This window comes from Oncorhynchus mykiss, chromosome 19 (genome assembly GCF_057628025.1).
Source record: "Oncorhynchus mykiss isolate SJ-2025 chromosome 19, ASM5762802v1, whole genome shotgun sequence".
In the NCBI taxonomy this organism is placed as follows: domain Eukaryota; kingdom Metazoa; phylum Chordata; class Actinopteri; order Salmoniformes; family Salmonidae; genus Oncorhynchus; species Oncorhynchus mykiss.
This window is the reverse complement of record NC_143040.1, coordinates 66,515,107-66,535,824: the sequence shown is the minus strand read 5'-3', so window position 1 is coordinate 66,535,824 and position 20,718 is coordinate 66,515,107. Positions and strand designations below refer to the sequence as shown.

The window sequence follows — 20,718 nt, the reverse complement described above, 5'->3', positions numbered from 1 at the left end:
TTCACACAGGACTTACCTGGGTGGATGTGCTACCCATAGCCATGTTTTCACACAGGACTTACCTGGGTGGATGTGCTACCCATAGCCATGTTTTCAAACAGGACTTACCTGGGTGGATGTGCTACCCATAGCCATGTTTTCAAACAGGACTTACCTGGGTGGATGTGCTACCCATAGCCATGTTTTCACACAGGACTTACCTGGGTGGATGTGCTACCCATAGCCATGTTTTCACACAGGACTTACCTGGGTGGATGTGCTACCCATAGCCATGTTTTCAAACAGGACTTACCTGGGTGGATGTGCTACCCATAGCCATGTTTTCAAACAGGACTTACCTGGGTGGATGTGCTACCCATAGCCATGTTTTCAAACAGGACTTACCTGGGTGGATGTGCTACCCATAGCCATGTTTTCAAACAGGACTTACCTGGGTGGATGTGCTACCCATAGCCATGTTTTCAAACAGGACTTACCTGGGTGGATGTGCTACCCATAGCCATGTTTTCAATATATTTCACCTCAGTCTGTAAAACTGGCCTCAGTCCACATGAGGTACTGATGGCCCATCCCTTGAGGACCCCTGCGTCACCACCAGCTGCAGTCCCAGTTCTTTATCTGTTAGATGACGCTATGATGAAGTACCGTATAGCTCTGGCCAACTGTATTCCAGCTGTTCATTCATAGGTCTCTGCTGCCCAAACTCCCCTTGATGACCATCCCCATCCCGATCTCCAGCCTTGAGATTGGGTAGTGGTCAGGAGGCACCAAAGAGGTAAAGAACCTTTAAAACCCAGGTGGAAGGGACCACTTCAGATTGTCCTCACCACCCCAACAGCGGTAATGTGCTTAGGGAGACACCTGGTACCACGCCTCCAACTGTAAGCATGTAGCAGAGCCAGAAGAAGAAGATGTAACAGAAGAAGATGTTATTCCTTTTACTCCAACTAAAAGGTCCCTAACTAAAAGGTCCCTAACTAAAAGGTCCCCAACTAAAAGGTCCCCAACTAAAAGTTCCCCAAATAAAAGCTCCCTAATTAAATAATGTATTTTATGTCCCTCTAGCTATACGGTATTTACTATTTCATTTTATGTAATATACCCTCCTAATGTACAATATATTGTATACACAGGCCATTGGATTGGTCTATAACAGAACATATATGTAATGGGATGACTTTTCTCTTTCAGAAAGCCACTGCCCTCACCCCAAGGGGGATATTCTATTACCAAGACAAACAGCCTCAATGAAAGGCTTGGCCAACAAGTGTCTCGCTGAATTGGAAATATGCTTTCTCTCTCTGTGAGGAATTCTCTTTTCACTCCTCTTCTTTCCTCTCTTCTGACCAGATCCCATGACAGGCTGCAATGGTTCTTTCTCCTAGATGTTAGCCTCATGTTACCTGCACACCTGGGTTGAAATATTATTAGAAATCTTTCAAATACATTGAGTGTTTGCTCTCGTCTTCCTGGAGTGCCAGATGGGCGGGGTTTGCCGTTTGAGATTATTCTATTGGTCCATTGAGCCAGGCAAACTCAATTAAGTACAGATGAAGTATTTTAAATGATTTCAAACAGTATTTTTGACCGGGTATATTTACCTGTGCGAGGCTAGGTGGTGGCCCTCTAGAACTCCAAACCTAGTTACTTACATTACCTCTTTTGTGAGAAAGTGTAACTGAGTCATTCAACTTGACAGGAATTGTTCTTCTGCCTGCTCCCAATAGGCTAAACTCTGTTTGCCTGTTAGCTTGAAAAGTTCCCCTACAGAATTGTTTTGTTTAACATAAGGATTATTAGATATTAGTCATATTCTTTAATATATGTCAGCATTCATTTTTGCATTGTTGCCATTGAGATATCACAACACTATATGGCTATTTTGATTGCTAGTTCAGCCCCCATACAGAACTAAGTATCTCTTACAGTACGTATCATGTTTCCAGTGATAGTTTCCATATATTCTACACAAACAGAAATCGGCTACTTCAGTACAGTCAAAGGTGAGTCAAAGCGGCTTTACAATAGCAAGTCAACTTTTGTGCACTTCTCCCACCGGAGGTGTAGATTAAAGTGTTGACATTAGCCTCATTCCTCTGCCTTTATCTCTTCATGGCATTAACAGCTTCTTCTCAACACGGTCAAGACAGATGAGGTGTGATATGACCTGCAATAAATCAATCAATATTTGTCCTATTTTTTTATAACGTAGGCTTAGTGTTCATTGAAAGATTTAGCTAATATTCCAAAACACTATGTGCCAGTTTCCCAGAAACAGATTTCAGTAAACCTACTCCTGGACTAAAAAGGAAGATCAGAGAAAATCTCCATTAAAAGTTTATAGGCTCAATCTGTGCCTGAGAAACCGGCCCTATTAGAATTGTACTGTACTGAACGAATGCATGGTCAATGTACAATTCAAACAATGAGGAACCGTGAGCGTCTTCTACAACCTTCAAAAAAAGGCCTAAGAATTTATAAAAAAATTGTTGTAGTTTTAAAATATACATTTCAATTTAAATTCAGTTGAATCTTATCAATAATATTTAAATGGGTTTCTAATTATATAATTATTTTTCAATTATATTCTGATGTCATTTCTTCAGGTTATGTTGGAAAGGAAAGGGTTAACACTGAAGAGAAAAAAATGTCCAAATCAGGATTTTTCTTTTGTGGTCTCAGCCATTAGCTAGGCCCTCACAAGCTAGATTGAAGGCATTTGACTTGTAATGGCTGGGACCATTTTTACAAAAACACATGGAAACATCCACCTTCTCGAAGTCGTACAAAGATTTACAGATGTTATCGCAGGTTTCTAGCTTCATCAGTGCCGTAATAATATCTAGAAAACAATATGCACATAATCCAAAAGTAAAAAGAAAGAAATCCTTAAAATAAATACATATACATTATATACTGTATATAATGGTGTGTATAGACATAATGGACAGCATATGAATAGAAAAGGTGTGCACAGCAGTAGTTATATAGGATGAGCCTGTCACACCCTGACTATAGAGAGCCCTTGGTTCTCTATGGTCAGGGCGTGACTAGGGAGTGTTCTAGTTCAATATTTCTATGTTGGTGTTTTGTATGGTTCCCAATTAGAGGCAGCTGGTAATCGTTGCCTTTAATTGGGGATCATATTTAGTTAGCCATTTTTCCCACCAGTGTTTGTGGGATATTGTTTTTGAGTGAGTAGCACTACATTTGTTTGTATCTTGTTTTGTTTAAAGTTTCACTATAATAAAGACGTAATAAACACACGCTGCACCTTGGTCCGACTCTCCACACGATCGTGACAGAGCCTTGACTAGAATACAGTATATTCAGTTGAAGTCGGAAGTTTACATACACCTTAGCCAAATACATTTAAACTCAGTTTTTTACAATTCCTGACATTAAATCCTAGTAAAAATCCCTGTCTTAGGTCAGTTAGGATCACCACTTTATTTTAAGAATGTGAAATGTCAGAATAATAGTAGAGAGAATGATTTATTTCAGCTTTAATTTCTTTCATTACATTGCCAGTGGGTCAGAAGTTTACATACACTCAATTAGTATTTGGTAGCATTGCCTTTAAATTGTTAAACTTGGGTCAAATGTTTCGGGTAGCCTTCCACAAGCTTTCCACAATAATATTCCTCCTGACAGAGCTGGTGTAACTGAGTCAGGTTTGTATGACTCCTTGCTCGCACACGCTTTTTCCGTTCTGCCCACAGATTCTCTATAGGATTGAGGTCAGGGCTTTGTGATGGCCACTCCAATACCTTGACTTTGTTGTCCTTAAGCCATTTTGCCACAACTTTGGAAGTATGCTTGGGGTCATTATCCATTTGGAAGAACCATTTGCGACCAAACTTTAACTTGATGGCTTGAGATGTTGCTTCAATATATCCACATAATTTTCCTGCCTCATGATACCATCTATTTTGTGAAGTGCACCAGTCCCTCCTGCAGCAAAGCACCCCCACAACATGATGCTGCCAGCCCCGTGCTTCACGGTCGGGATGGTGTTCTTTGGCTTACAAGCCTCACCCTTTTTCTACAAACATAACGAGGGTCATTATGGCCAAACAGTTCTATTTTTGTTTCATTAGACCAGAGCATTTTCTCCAAAAAGTACGATGTTTGTCTCCATGTGCAGTTGCAAACTGTAGTCTGGCTTTTTTATGGCGGTTTTGGAGCAGTGGCTTCTTCCTTGTTGAGTGGCCTCTCAGGTTATGTCGACATAGGACTTGTTTTACTGTGGATATAGATATTGTTGTACCTGTCTTCTCCAGCATCTTCACAAGGTCCTTTGCTGTTGTTCTGGGATTGATTTGCACTTTTCGTACCAAAGTATGTTCACCTCTAGGAGACAGAACACGTCTCCTTCCTGAGTAGTATTGTAATGCTCCGGGTGTCGTGGGTGTGGAGTCAAATGCAGGAGACAGAGAGTTCAATGCTGCGCGTCTTTTAATCGCACCAACGCACCACAGGGTGCTCACAAAAAGTTACGTTCCCAAAACACAGGGAATCAAAATGTACAATGGGAAACAATCCCGACCGGACACTAACACGTGCCTATACCACAGAGCCGAAGGTTACATAGAAATAATCCCGCACAACAACCAGGCGGGCCGGCTGTCTAATAAAGACAAACTAATTAAACATCCACAGGTGCTACCACTCAACATACAAGGAGGGGAAGGAAAAACAATCAGTGGCAGCTAATAGGCCGGTGACGACGACCGCCGAGCGCCACCTGCCCGGGAAAGGGAAACACCCTCGGTCGGACTCGTGACAAGTATAATGTCTGCGTGGTCCCATGGTGTTTATAGTTGCGTATTATTGTTTGTACAGATGAACGTGGTACCTTCAGGTGTTTGGAAAATGCTCCCAAGGATGAACTAGACTTGTGGAGGTCTACACATTTTTTATGAGGTCCTGGCTGATTTGTTTTGATTTTCCCATGATGTCAAGAAAAGAGGCACTGAGTTTGAAGGTAGGCCTTGAAATACATCCAGAGATACACCTCCAATTGACTCAAATAATGCCAATTAGCCTATCAGAAGCTTCTAAAGCCATGACATCATGTTCTGGAATTTTCCAAGCTGTTAAAAGGCACAGTCAACATAGTGTATGTAAACTTCTGACCTGCTGGAACTGTGATAGAGTAAATTATAAGTGAAATAACCTTTCTAGGGCAGGCGTTCCGCTAGCGGAGCCAAGTCAAAAAAACACACAGCCATTTTCCCAGCCAAAGATAGGAGTCACAAAAAGCAGAAATATAGATCAATTGAATCACTAACCTTTGATGATCTTCATCAGATGACACTCATAGGGCATCATGTTACACAATACATGTATGTTTGTTTGATAATGTGCATATTTATATCCAAAAATCTCAGTTTACATTGGCGCGTTACGTGCAGTAATGTTTTGATTCCAAAACATCCGGTGATTTTGCAGAAATACTCATAATAAACATTGATAAAAGATACAAGTGTTATTCACAGAATTAAAGATATACATCTCCTTAATGCAACCGCTGTGTCAGATTTAAACAATTTTTTACGGAAAAAGCATAATCTGAGTACGGCGCTCAGAGCCCAAAACAGCCAGAGAAATATCCGCCATGTTGGAGTCAACAGAAGTTAGAAATAATATTATAAATATTCACTTACCTTTGATGATCTTCATCAGAATGCACTCCCATGAATCCCAGTTAGACAATAAATTACTGATTTGTTCCATAAAGTTCCATAAAGTCCATAATTTATGACCAAATAGCCACTTGTTGTTGGCGTGTTCAGCCCAGTAATCCATCTTTATGAGGCGCGAGCACTTTGTCCAGACAAAAACTCGAAAAGTCCTGTTACAGGTCGTAGAAACAAGTCAAACGATGTATGGAATCAATCTTTAGGATGTTTTTAACATAAATCATCAATAAGGTTCCAACCGGAGAATTCCATTGTCTGTAGAAAAGCACTGGAACAAGAGCTAACTCTGTCGGGACCGCGCGTCACGAGCCTGAGACACTCTGCCAGACCCATGACTCATTCAGCTCCCATTCCCCCCTCCTTTGTAGCAGAAGTTTGAAACAAGTTTCTGAAGACGGTTGACATCTAGTGGAAGCCTTAGGAAGTGCAACTTGACCCCATAGACACTGTGTATTCGGGAGGCCAAGCTTTGAAAAACTACAAACCTCAGATTTCCCACTTCCTGGTTGGATTTTTCTCAGGTTTTCACCTGCCATGTGAGTTCTGTTATACTCACAGACATCATTCAAACAGTTTTAGAAACGTCAGAGTTTTTTCTATCCAATACTACTAATAATATGCATATATTAGCATCTGGGACAGAGTAGGGGGCAGTTCATTCTGGGCACGCTATACATCCAAAAGTGAAAATGCTGCCCCCTATCCCAAAAAGGATAATCTGTCTGTAAACAATTGTTGGAAAAATTACTTGCGTCATGCACAAAGTAGATGTCCTAATCAACTTGCCAAAACTATAGTTTGTTAACAATAAATTTGTGGAGTGGTTGAAAAACGAGTTTTACGGACTCCAACCTAAGTGTATGTAAACTTCCGGCTTCAACTGTAGCGTAGCATTATGTCGTATACTTGAAGATACAGTACATTCAGGGCAAAAGGAAAAACGGACTATGCCGGAGCTTAAAAAACACAAACTCCAAACGTCTTTAAGAATAGTTCTTTATGTATTTCTCATGTGAAACGAATGACCATCATACCACACAAATATAAGCAAGTACTGTTGTAACAGTCAGAGACAACAAACTCTGGAAATTAGTACACAACATAAAATACAGATACCTGTATATAACTGTAAATTATTGCTTGATTGCTACTTCGTGTTCTGGATAACTACAGTACTAGACATAATATTCAGATTTCAACAGAACAGTATGCAACAGTAACGGACAGTATTGACCGTTTTGCTTTGTAGACGTTCCAAAAAAAACAACATTGAGTCAGTTTTTAACACGACACAATAAGAATTGATTTGATCGAGCATTTCAGAACTTTTTGTTTATTTTTTATCTTTACATCAACATAAAATTAGAAGCCAACATTTTTTTAGCCGCATACTGGAACTGGCGTCGGCAACAACATCACTATAAATGTTTCTCGTTTCGCCTGTGACCCAAAATGCTCCCAGTTTCAGAGACAGCAGTCGGTAGAAAACATCAGATCAGCCTCGTCAACATAATCATTATCTTAGTCATCAATCAGCAATATTATCACCAGTCAGCACAACTAGAAAGTTTCTGTGCCATTGCATTGCGTTTCAACACTCGCTGGCTGCTTGGTTTTTAGAAGTCACCTCTGAAAGGACAAAGCTTGCACTTGAAATTATGTTCCAGGGACAAACACTAACAAAAACACACCTTTGTTCTGTGGTTGCAACCAACCATCATCTCAAAAGACACATGTTCCTGTTCTTCCTACCACACCTATTCAGTGGTACACTCCTGCACATATATCCAAAGGCCTCCGAGCCTTCAAAAACCCCAGTAGCAAGAGATGTTGAGTGTTAAACTCACGCTGCTCTGCTAGTGAGAAGGCTACCCAGGTGTTCATCTTGAAAAACAGAAGATTAAAAAAATAACAAAAGAAATACAGAACATTCTCTCTAGCAAGACTGGCTCTAAAATGAGAAGAAAAAAGACTGCCTTTACAGTGAGAAGAAAAAAAGACTGCCTTTACAGTGAGAAGAAAAAAGACTGCCTTTACAGTGAGAAGAAAAAAGACTGCCTTTACAGTGAGAAGAAAAAAGACTGCCTTTACAGTGAGAAGAAAAAAGACTGCCTTTACAGTGAGAAGAAAAAAAGACTGCCTTTACAGTGAGAAGAAAAAAGACTGCCTTTACAGTGAGAAGAAAAAAGACTGCCTTTACAGTGAGAAGAAAAAAGACTGCCTTTACAGTGAGAAGAAAAAAGACTGCCTTTACAGTGAGAAGAAAAAAGACTGCCTTTACAGTGAGAAGAAAAAAGACTGCTGACAATAAAGTGCTCGCATGCAGACAGACCAATAACAGACACATTACATTATAGTTGACATTTTATGCTTGTTGTTATTCAAAGTGCATGGTCAGGAGAAACATCTATCATTCTGGTAAAAGTTACTCTTAAATTTACTCCTGAGATATTTAGGATAGGATTCAAATGAATGACTAAAAGCACAGTAAATTAATTAATTATTAATTTTATCTGGGAGTTAATGTGAGCAAAGTAACAACTGTTAATGCAGCAGTATTCCAAATTAGAGTAATTTGCTCTAGGGGCGCTGTACTACTATGGCTGACCCTGTAAAACACATTTCATGTGACAATAAAACACATTTTTAATAACATTTTTTTGTTTTACGTTCTCTTTAGTTTCTTGAGTTTCCAAAGGTTTGTGCTGTGACTGCAAGGTGAGATGAAGGCTTTGTTTTTATATCTCCAGAGGCTGGGTGGCAAAGGAAACTTTTTCAATTTCTCACCAACGCTTAATGTCAATCATTAAAACCTAATGGACTTTTTCCACCTAATGACTATTGAGCTATTTACAGCAAGAACTAAGAAGCAGTCTTATATTTTAAGAGCTGACAGAGGAAAATCAGGACATTCCTTTAGTATAGCTCCAGAGATTGAGAGATTGAGAGATTTTCAGTGTAAAACAAGCCATATAGGTCTGAGAAGAAGAAAGCTGTGTTGATATCATAAAAAGACCCCAAAACATTACCAGAAAGATGGAATAAAAATAAATGCCCTCTGAAAATGCCAACATTCCTGTAGGAGATTAGTCTTAGCCTTTACTTCTACTCTAAAGCCCAACTCTTAGCCTTTACTTCTACTCTTAAGCTCAACTCTTAGTTTTTGCTTCTACTCTAGAGCCCAACTCTTAGCTTTTACTTTTACTCTAAAGCTCAACTCTTAGGCTTTTATTCCTATCCTAAAGCCCAACTCTTAGGCTTTACTTGTATCCTAAAGCTCAACTCTTAGGCTTTTACTCCTATCCTAAAGCCCAACTCTTAGGCTTTTACTCCTATCCTAAAGCCCAACTCTTAGGCTTTTACTCACACTGTAAAGGTCTCATTCACTCTGTCTTTTTACTCACCCAGCCAGCCTCTCCCCTCTCACCTGACACTATAAAACTAGAGATATGCGTGTCGTCAAAAGCTTCATTCCATTTCCCTGTCATCTTGACCAGTATAAAATGCCTCAGCTCCCGACTACGTTAGTAAGCATGCAAAAAAACAATTGTTTGTGGTATCAAATACATGTTAAGAAGAATGCACACCTAGTTCAGCAACACGTCAATTGACACCTCTCTGATTAAAAGGACATAAGCAGACCCCTCCCCAAAAATGAAATAAAATGCAAACACCACCACAACTTTGATGTTACCACATGGCCACCTGTTGCTAATTAGTGTGACCTCCATAGGTTCCTTTGCTTTATATAACAGTTTAGTGTTTGAGTCTCTGTAGGAGTATGTTCTTATATATACATGAAGACAAGAAGAGGAATACCAGACAACCAATCCTCATTCTGTGTTAGCAGAAACAACCAATCAGCTGATATCATAAATAGCAGAAGAAGAACAGACAAACAATCAGAAGAACAAATGTATATAAAACAAAAGTTTAAAAACTCAAAACGTCATTAGAGGTATAGCATGTCCCCGAAAGACCACTGCGTGACACAACTAACCAGTGACAGTAAGCAGGAAGGAAATAAGTACTACTACAGAAGAACTACTACAGATGAGAGCTGAGTGTATAATCTATGACAGGGGGCCTGCTTTAGGAGGACAAGTTGTTACATTACTGCCCCTGGCTGATCCGAGGTCAGGGGTCAAGAGTTAGGCACCCTCACCCCTCCCTCCCTTTCCTTTGAGTGTGATGAGTGTGTGTAAATCTCATCCATCCTCCATCGTCCATACAGGCCAGGCCGCCTCATCCCATCCAATAGCCATGCTCCCTCCACAAACACCACCAACTGTCTGCTGTTTGTGTGTTTTGGGTTGAACTGAAATGAGGGGCGTTGTCTTGCTGTGCGACTCCTGAGACAGAGAAGACAGGGCTTGGTGCGTGTGTGTGTTGGGGTCGTAGGAGTGGGGTCCGTAACGGGCGTCCTAATTCAGGACTTGCGACGGGCCGTCGGGGCGCCGGGTTTGGACAATCTGCTGTTTCTGCTTGGGCCGCGCTTCGTCGTTGTCATCCTCTGCATCGCTGTCGCACACATGCACCACAACGCTGGGGGTTGACTCAGTGCCCGCATGCAGTTCATACTTCTCCCCTAAAGAAGGAGAGGGTAGGCAGGGATGGAATGAGAGAGACAGCGAAGGATAGAGAAAGAGAGAGAGAAAAGGGGTAGAAAGGGTTGAGAAAGAGAGAGAGAAAAGGGGTAGAAAGGGGTTGAGAAAGAGAAGAGAGCATGAGAAAGAGAGAGATAAAAGGGGTAGAAAGGGGTTGAGAAAGAGAAGAGAGAAAAGGGGTAGAAAGGGGTTGAGAAAGAGAGAGAGAAAAGGGGTAGAAAGGGGTTGAGAAAGAGAAGAGAGCGTGAGAAAGAGAGAGAGAAAAGGGGTAGAAAGGGGTTGAGAAAGAGAAGAGAGATAAGGGGTAGAAAGGGGTTGAGAAAGAGAAGAGAGAAAAGGGGTAGAAAGGGGTTGAGAAAGAGAAGAGAGCGTGAGAAAGAGAGAGAAAGAAAAACAGACAAAGACTTTAATACACCAGACTTGATTTGCCTTTAGAATGCCACACATCCATCAACAGCCCTACATCATCATTCCAGGTTCAATCTCTTGATTAGATGGCCAATGAAAGTCTGATCTACAATTGAAGCAGATTGAACAGACTGCAGGACAGATCCAAGCTTATGGTACTTGAGGTAGAGGAGCCTGTAAATAAGCCCAACAGTCATTTAAAAAAACAATGCTAACCGCTAAGCCGCAGGATCAGAAAATCAAATGAAATCACATTTGAATAGTTGCATACACGTATTTAGCAGATGTTATTGCAGGTGTAGCGAAATGCTTGTCTAACATGGCTCCTCTAGAACTATTAACTGAGTGTTAGCCTAGCACTTGTTGAAAGAGGGAACCTCCCCTGCGATGGCTGACGGTATCAGCTGGAATAACACTGGCTGGCTGGCTGCAGCCTAATGAAATGTACTGCCGGCTAGGATAGGATCACACTGGCTGGCTGGCTGCAGCCTAATGAAATGTACTGCGGGATAGGATAGGATCACACCGGCTCTTGTTGCTATCGTGTGCCAAACTACTCCAATAGGGGAGTAGACAGAATACACATATATATATAGATATATAGAGTTGAAGTCGGAAGTTTACGTACACATAGGTTGGAGTCATTAAAACTTGTTTTTCAACCACTCCAAATATGTCTTGTTAAAACCTCTTGGTGACAGGGGGCAGTATTTTCACATCCGGATGAAAAGCATGCCCAAATTCAACTGCCTGCTACTCATTCCCAGAAGATAAGATATGCAAATTATTAGTAGATTTGGATAGAAAAACACTCTGAAGTTTATAAAACTGTTTGAATCATGTCTGTGAGTATAACATAACTTATTTAGCAGGCAAAACCCAGAGGATAAACCATTCAGATTTTTTTTTTAGGTCACTCTCTTTTCAATGAGTTTTCATTGGGAATCCAGATTTCGAAGGGATCTTCTTGCAGTTCGTATCGCTTCCACTGGATGTCATCAGTCTTTAGAAATTGGTTAAGGTTTTTACTTTGTGTAATGAAGAAGTAGTCCTGTTCAGAACGAGGGTCACTTGTAGTGTACTGTTAGATAGAGGCGCGCGACCAGAAAGCTAGCTACAGTTTGTTTTCCTCCTGTATTGAACACAGATAATCCCGTCTTCAATTTTATCGATTATTTACGTTAAAAAATACCTAAAGTTGTATGACAAAAGTAGTGTGAAATGTTTTGGCAAAGTTTACAGGTAACTTTTGAGATATTTTGTAGTCACGTTGCACAGGTTGGAACCGGTGTCTTTCTGGATCAAACACGCCAAATAAATTGACATTTTGGATATATATCGACGGAATTAATCGAACAAAAGGACAATTTGTGATGTTTATGGGACATATTGGAGTGCCAACAAAAGAAGCTCGTCAGAGGTAAGGCATTAATTATATTTTTATTTCTGCATTTTGTGTCGCACCTGCAGGGTTGAAATATGTTTTTCTCTCTTTGTTTACGGAGGTGCTATCCTCAGATAATAGTGTCGTTTGCTTTCTCCAAAAAACCTATTTGAAATCTGACATGTTGGCTGGATTCACAACAAGTGTAGCTTTAAGTTGGTATCTTACATGTGAGATTTCATGAAGGTTTGATTTTTATAGTAATTTATTTGAATTTGGTGCTCTGCATTTTCACTGCCTTTTGGCCAGGTGGGAGGCTAGCGTCCCACATATCCCAGAGAGGTTTAACAAACTATAGTTTTGGCAAGTCGATTAGGACATCTACTTTGTGCATGACACAACTTATTTTTCCAACAATTTTTCACAGACAGATTATTTCACTTATAATTCACTGTATCACAATTCCAGTGGGTCAGAAGTTTACATACACTAAGTTGACTGTGCCTTTACACAGCTTTGAAAATTCCAGAAATGATGTCATGGCTTTAGAAGCTTCTGATGGGCTAATTGACATAATTTGAGTCAATTAGAGGTGTACCTGTGGATGTATTTCAAGGCCTACCATCAAACTCAGTGCCTCTTTGCTTGACATCATGGGAAAATCCTAAATCCAAATTGGAAGCAATTTCAAAAAGCCTGAAGGTACCACGTTCATCTGTACAAACAATAGTACGCAAGTATAAACATCCTGGGACCACGCAGCCCTCATACCGCTCATGTCCGCTCATGTCTCCTAGAGATGAATGTACTTTGGTACGAAAAGTGAAAATCAATCCCAGAACAACAGCAAAGGACCTTGTGAAGATGCTGGAGGAAACAGGCACAAAAGTATCTATATCCACAGTAAAATGAGTCCTATATCGACATAACCTGAAAGGCCGCTCAGCAAGGAAGAAGCCACTGCTCCAAAACCGCCATAAAAAAGCCAGACTACGGTTTGCAACTGCACATGGGGACAAAGATTGTACTTTTTGGAGAAATGTCCTCTGGTCTGATGAAACAAAAATAGAACTGTTTGGCCATAATGACCATCGTTATGTTTGGAGGAAAAAGGGGGATGCTTGCAAGCCGAAGAACACCATCCCAACCGTGAAGCACGGGGCTGGCAGCATCGTGTTGTGGGGGTCCTTTGCTGCAGGAGGGACTGGTGCATTTCACAAAACAGATGGCTTCATGAGGAAGGAAAATGATGTGGATATATTAAAGCAACATCTCAAGACATCAGTCAGGAAGTTAAAGCTTGGTCACAAATGGGACTTCCACATGGACAATGTTGTCAGCAAAACATTGTAGCAAAATGGCTTAAGGACAACAAAGTCAAGGTATTGGAGTGGCCATCACAAAGCCCTGACCTCAATCCCATAGAAGATTTGTGAGCAGAACTGAAAAAGTGTGTGCGAGCAAGGAGGCCAACAAACCTGACTCAGTTACACCAGCTTTGTCAGGAGCAAAAATGAACCCAAATTATTGTGGGAAGTTTGTGGAAGGCTACCCGAAACGTTTGACCCAATTTAAAGGCAATACTACCAAATACTAATTTAATGTTTAACTTCTGACCCACTGGGAATGTGATGAAAGAAATAAAAGCTGAAATAAATCATTCCCTCTTTTATTTGTTACATGCTTCATAAACAACAGGTGTAGATGAACAGGGAAATGCTTACTCACGGGCTCTTCCCAACAAACAACTGTATATATGTATATATATATATATATTACCATTCAAAAGTTTGAGGTCACTTAGAAATGTCCTTGTTTTTGAAAGAAAAGCACATTTTTGTGTCCATTAAATAACATGAAATGGATCAGAAATACAGTGTAGACATTGTTAATGTTGTAAATGACCATTGTAGCTGGAAACGTCATATTTTTTATGAGGAACTGTGTTGGGGGAGGAACTGTGTTGGGGGAGGAACTGTGTTGGGGGAGGAACTGTGTTGGTCCTGACCCCGAGCAGCAGGAACGGTTGTGGCAGTTGCTGTTTGAATTCAGAGAGTGAGGAGGAGGTGGGTCAGACTCATCTGGTGCAGCATGAGATCGACACAGGTGATGCTCGACCCATCAAGATGCGTCCCCGCCGTATCCCACTGGCACGCCAGGAGGCGGCAGACAAGGCTGTGTTGGAGATGCAGCGGGCAGACAGCCCTCAGACAGCCCCCGGGCGGCGCCAGTCGTCATGGTTTCTAAGAAGGAGGGCAAGCTGAGGTTCTGTGTGGACTACAGGAGGCTGAATGAGGTAACCAGGAAGGAGTCATACCCCATACCACGTATCGATGAGTCGCTGGACCTGGACTAGACCTCCGCAGTGGCTACTGGCAGGTGCCCCTCTCCCCAGAGGCCAGAGCCAAAACTGCATTCTCCACTAACAGAGGACACTGGCAGTTCAAGGTCCTGTGCTTCTTTCTGCCTGTGCAATGCTCCAGCTACCTTTGAGCGTTTGATGGACAGGGTGCTGGATGGCATCCCCCGACAGCAGTGTCTGGTATACCTCTATGACATCCTGGCCCATGGCAGCTCCTTCCAGTCAGCCCTGGTGGCGCTTCGGCGTGTTCTGGAGTGGGTGGCAGGTCTGAAGCTCCACCCGAGAAGTGTCACTTCATGAAGCTCCACCCGAGAAGTGTCACTTCACTTCAAGAGGTGTCCTTCTTGGCCCACAGAGTGGGGAAGGAGGGGATCAGCACCATGGAGGACAAGGTGGGGGCTGTCCGAGACTGGCCCACCCCCACCGACCAGCGTCAGCTGAAGAGCTTCCTGGGCCTGGCCTCGTACTACAGGAGGTTTGTAAGGGGCTTCTCAAGCGTAGCTGTTCCCCTGAACCGCCTGCTGCCGAAGGCCTTCACTTGAACCGTGGAGTGTAATGAGGCCTTCAACACCCTCAAACGTGCACTGATCGAGGCCCCCGTGCTCGCTCCCCCTGACCTCACCTTGCCCTTTATCCTGGACACAGATGCGAGCAATGTGGGCATGGGTGGGGTATTGGCCCATGTGGGGCCACAGGGGGAGAGAGTGGTGGCGTACTTCAGCAAAACAAACACGAGCGCCGCTACTGAGCTCTTGGCTGTTGTGGCCTCCGTCAAACACTTCAAGTACTACCTGGGTGGCCTGCCCTTTACTGTAAGGACTGACCACTCTGCTCTACAGTGGCTCATGTCGTTCAGAGAGCCAGAGGGGCAGGTGGCTCGCTGGTTGGAGGAGCATCAGCCATATGACTTCACCGTAGTGCACTGGGCAGGGGAACGCCACTCCAACGCCGACGCCATGTCCCGTCGGCCCTGTACTGCAGACGGCTGCCGCCGCTGTGAGCGAAGAGAGGGACGGGAGAGAGAGCTGTGTGCAGAGGAAGGGGTCTGTGCCGCAGTGTGTCGGGCGAGCGGGCCTGTCTGCTGTGAGCTGCAGACTGTCGACGTGGCTGAATGGGGGCAGCAGCAGGGACGGGACACAGACCTACAGCCAGTGTTACAGTGGGTAGAGGAGCAGGTGAGGCCACCATGGGAAGAGGTGACAGCGCTCTCACTCGCGACCAAAGGGTTGTGGTCAAAGTTTGAGAGACTGCGGCTGGCTGATGGCATGCTACAGCGGGCATGGAAGGAGTCAGCTACAGGAGAGGAGAGGTGGCAGGTGGTGGTCCCAAAACCACCGCGGGAGGCTGTGCTCCAGAGTACTCGTGGGGGGGGGGGACTGGACACTTTGGGGTCACAAAAACACTCTGCCGCCTACGTCAGGGCTTTTACTGGGGGCAGCACAAGAGGGATGTGGAGGACTTTTGCCGCCGCTGTGACCACTGCACAGCCAGAAATGCTCCCCCAGGCCGCTCTCATGCTCAGCTCCAACAGTTCCCAGTGGGAGCTCCCATGGAGAGGGTGGGAGTGGATGTAGTTGGGCCGTTCCCCACCACAGGAGGCAGAGACCATTGTCTACGCCCTGACAGTGGGGATGTTCAGCAGGTTTGGAGCTGCAGAGTCCATCCACAGCGACCAAGGCAGAAACTTTGAGTCCCGTGTGTTCGCCACCATGTGTGAGAGGCTGGGTATGCACAAGACCCACACTATTCCTCTCCATCCTCAAAGTGATGGCCTTGTGGAGCGCTTCAACAAAACGCTTGGACAGCAGCTTGCCATCGTCTCTGCCAAACACCAGCGTGACTGGGACAAGTACCTGCCTTTGGTCCTCATGGCATGCCGCTCCGCTGTCCAAGACTCCACCTCCTGCACGCCTCCTCATGCTGGGGAGAGAGATCCGCACCCCTGCGGAGATGGCGTTTGGTCAGCCCCGGGATAGTCCTCCTGTTTCCCCGGGGCTGGAGTATGCCCGAGACGCCAGGACCGCCTGGAGACAGCCCACACCTTCGCCAGAGAACAGCTGGTGAATGCAGGTGTGAGGCAGAAGAGGAACTATGACGTGCACACCCGGGGAAGGCACTTTGTGGCTGGGGAGCTGGTCTGGGTCTACAGCCCCCTGAGAAAGAAAGGCAGATGCTCCAAGTTGGACAGTCACTGGGTGGGACCCTGCAGTGTCCTGGAGAGGGTAGGGGAGGTTGTTTACCAGGTGCAGTTTACTCCCAGGGGGAGAAAGGTGGCACTGCACCGGGACAGGTTAGCTCCATACAGAGGGGCCTCTTCTCCCCAAACCCCAGGGACCTCCACAATTCCCCTCTCTGGCAATGACATTCTCCAGGCACCCACCCCTAGGTGCCGCAGACAAGGCTCCAGACAGCCCACTTCCCCTGTCTCCCTCCCTGTGTCACCGCGTGGTTCCCCGGAGCCACGGACTGTATTCCCCATTCCTGCTTCCTTGTCCCCCATATCCCTTCCTTCATCCCCTGGGTCCCAGAGGGGCAGCCCCCTGCCACGGATGGAGCCCCCTGTTTCACATCTGGACACTCCCTGACCATCACGGCCAGGCAGGCAAAGGAGACCTCTGGGTCGCTTCAGAGACACTGTTTGTTCCCTCGGGGACGAGGGACTTTGTGGTGGGGGGGCTGTGTAGGGACCCGCACAGACAGCTGTGTGTTATGTGTTAGGCTAATAGTGGGTTGTGTTGTACTTACCAGTGTTCGCGGGGTCCGACATGCCAATCAACCTGCTATCTGCCAATAATGGGAATGCCTGGAATGTTCTGATGCCTGGCATTCTGGCGATTGGCGGAGTGGCGTGCAGGGGGGTTGGGCAGGGGGATGGAGCATTGGAAGTTAAAACCAGGTTTAGCTATTGTTCTCTCTCTTACGTCTGGCATTCACAAGAGAAGGTCACGGTTGGTTTATGGGTTATCTTTCATTTATTTGGCGTGGGATACGGCAAAACAGTATTCTGTGTAAGTTGGGTTAATAAACCGTCAATTCGTAAACTCAAGCCTCAGTCTGGACAATTGTTCCTTTATGATCTAGTCAGGTCATTACAATATATATATATATATATATACATACACACACACATTTTATCCATGCCATAACAGTAATGTCCTGATTCCTAAAAAATACAGCCAGTATCAGTACATAAAATTGAGGTATCACAGATAAGATTTGATGTAGTCGGTGCTGTGGGATCCGGAGAATCCCAGGGTTAAAGCAACACAAATGCATATGCAGATTGCATCACAGTTGCCATGGAGACCAGACAGGGCCAAGGGAAACATGAGAAGAGGTTTCCCACACTGCCAGTCTGACAGAAAAAGGCCCTGTTTCGTTTTGGGAAGGTCACTACCACAGGCGGCCAGCAGAGAGCGCCAGCGGGCCACACTGCAGCAGAGCACTAATATGATTTAAAGAAAAGAACCCCCAGCAAGAGCCAAGGCCTATTTCCTGATGCCTTCTGGTGTTACCATAGTAACGGCACTGTGATGGTGGGTCTACACTGCAACATGGTAAATCATGTAATGTAGGAATCATTATTCTTTCCTGTAATGCATTATGCTGAGGGGCTGGGGGAGGTGCATAAAAGATGAAGCCAAGTCAAAGCCATGCTCAATGACATCTTCTTTGACAGCCATTCAGGTTTGTAGGTAGACCAGATAGAGGCACTCAAAGTGCTGCAATATTCAGATGTCTGGATTTTCAGACAACCACAGACAAAAACCCAGGCTGGGAGTGGCCAAGACAATCTCTTTGCCTCCTGAACCTACTAAATCATATAAAGGAGTAACTAACTAGAGCATCTGTCTGCCGTTAAGTTCGTATATTACTGGTGAGAAGGGTTTCCTTTCCATAGATACCCAGGGTCTATACCATCGTAAACAAATACAATAATAATCTGCACTTATTCACATTCCTTCATAGGGATCTCAAAAGCATACTCCTTGCATCCATTCTCCTCTCTCCTCGTCTCAAAACCCATTGGAGGAGAAGTTCAAAGGGGAGGAGACGAGGAAGGAAATGGCTGAAGAAAGAAACATGGTGGAAACTGCCTTCTAGCTCAATGCTTTTACATTTGTTGGGGAGTTGTGTACGAGTGCACACTTCAGGATAAAGGACACAGTATTGGGCCGCACAGACAAGACTCCAGACGACACAGTGAAGCATTCTGAGAACTTGGTGACCTCTTGAACCATGTGACACTACTGCCCTGTCTCCAGTAGAAAGAACACTCCCTGTTTGATATGGCTGGCATTTCTAAAAGGTCACCTCCTGAATGCCAACGCTAGCCCTTTACCTAGCAAGAGAGACAGGGACAGAGTATGGCCAACGCTAGCCCTTTACCTAGTAAGAGAGACAGGGACAGAGTATGGCCAACGCTAGCCCTTTACCTAGCAAGAGAGACAGGGACAGAGTATGGCCAACGCTAGCCCTTTACCTAGCAAGAGAGACAGTGACAGAGTATGGCCAACGCTAGCCCTTTACCTAGCAAGAGAGACAGTGACAGAGTATGGCCAACGCTAGCCCTTTACCTAGCAAGAGAGACAGGGACAGAGTATGGCCAACGCTAGCCCTTTACCTAGCAAGAGAGACAGGGACAGAGTATGGCCAACGCTAGCCCTTTACCTAGCAAGAGAGACAGGAGTATGGCCAACGCTAGCCCTTTACCTAGCAAGAGAGACAGGAGTATGGCCAACGCTAGCCCTTAACTCAGCCCGACAGACAGTCCCTGAGTATGGCCAATGCTAGCCTTTAACTCAGCCAGACAGACAGTCCCTGAGTATGGCCAACGCTAGCCCTTAACTCATCCAGCCAGCCAGTCAGAGAGTATGGCCATCACTAGCCTTTAACTCAGCCAGACAGACAGTCACAGAGTTTGGCCAATGCTAGCCCTTAACTCAGCCAGACAGACAATCACAGAGTATGTCCAACGCTAGCCCTTAACTCATCCAGCCACAGTCAGAGAGTATGGCCATCACTAGCCCTTAACTCAGCCAGACAGACAATCACAGAGTATGTTCAATGCTAGCCCTTAACTCAGCCAGATAGACAGTCTCAGAGTATGCCATTAGGAAGTTTGTGTACCATAAGAGAGCCATTAAAGAAACAGAATAGCGCTCATGAGTGTTGGGCCAGTAACCGAAAGGTCGCTGGTCTGAATCTCCGAGCCGACTAGGTGAAAAAATCTGTCGATGTGCCCTTGAGCAAGGCACTTAACCCTAATTGCTCCTGTAAATCGCCCATGGATAAGAGCATCGACTAAATTACTAAATTGTAAATATTGTAAGGATTAATCTCTTTTTCTGATACACATTCATACTTAGATAACCGTCCAGCATACTGCATACTGCATACTGCACAAAGGAATTGGATGTGTTTACGCTACTTGGTGCACTTTCTGGTATCTTACTGCCATCCTAGGATTCTCACAATAGCACAGCACATGGAGCTGATGAGCTCAGTTCAGATAACAGTGCCAGTAGATACATGCTATATGAGTTTGTAGGGTGTGTAGACTGTCAATATGTATGTATGTATCTATGTGTGTATGCATGTGAGTGTGTGTGTGTATGTGTATGTACTGACCTGGGCCCAGCTTGGCCACTGCGCACAGCAGGTCATAGTTGATAACAGGCGTTGCGTCTTCGCTCTGGCTCCAGCCCACGGGTGGCGAGGCAGGGGGAGAGATGAGGAACTGTTTGACGGGAGCAGGAGGAGCCAGGTACGACTTGTCTATATCCTCCCCAGAATTCTGAATCTATATGAAGTGGAGAAGAGAGGAGAGTGGGACATGTCAGAATGGATGTCAGTGATAAAATCTGGGTCATGTTCATTTGGAATGGAAAATGTTGAAAACGTTTAGCAACTGAAAATGAAACAAGTCTAGGTAGTCCCTGCCTGTTTTTTTTACTGTCTCCATTCCCAATCGACCTCTCCTATAGACTCTTATCCCTATAGACTCTTATCCCTATAGACTCTTACCCCTATAGACTCTTACCCCTATAGACTCTTACCCCTACAGACTCTTACCCCTACAGACTCTTACCCCTACAGACTCTTACCCCTACAGACTCTTACCCCTACAGACTCTTACCCCTACAGACTCTTACCCCTACAGACTCTTACCACTATAGGCTCTTCATGTAGATCTGAGAGGACTGGTCAGTATAATATATAAATGATCTTCCTGTTGGCTCCCTGGACTGA

The 20,718-nt window shown here is 44.4% G+C and overlaps 1 protein-coding gene across 2 annotated transcripts in view; it reads right to left on the bottom strand.

Moving 5' to 3' along the window:
• Nucleotides 1–7,022: 7,022 nt before the first annotated feature.
• Nucleotides 7,023–20,718, bottom strand: part of LOC110498171 (calcipressin-3) — an 85,130-nt gene continuing 71,434 nt past the window's right edge. Inside the window, exons 5-6 of one of the 2 annotated variants that reach the window (XM_021574780.3) lie at nt 20,098–20,269; nt 7,023–10,293 (exon numbers count right to left, since the gene is read on the bottom strand). In XM_021574780.3, the coding sequence (XP_021430455.3) occupies nt 10,130–10,293; nt 20,098–20,269 (336 nt within the window). In that variant the 3' untranslated portion in view covers nt 7,023–10,129. The remainder of the gene's footprint in view (nt 10,294–20,097; nt 20,270–20,718) is intronic. The other variant, XM_021574781.3, reaches the window with a different exon arrangement.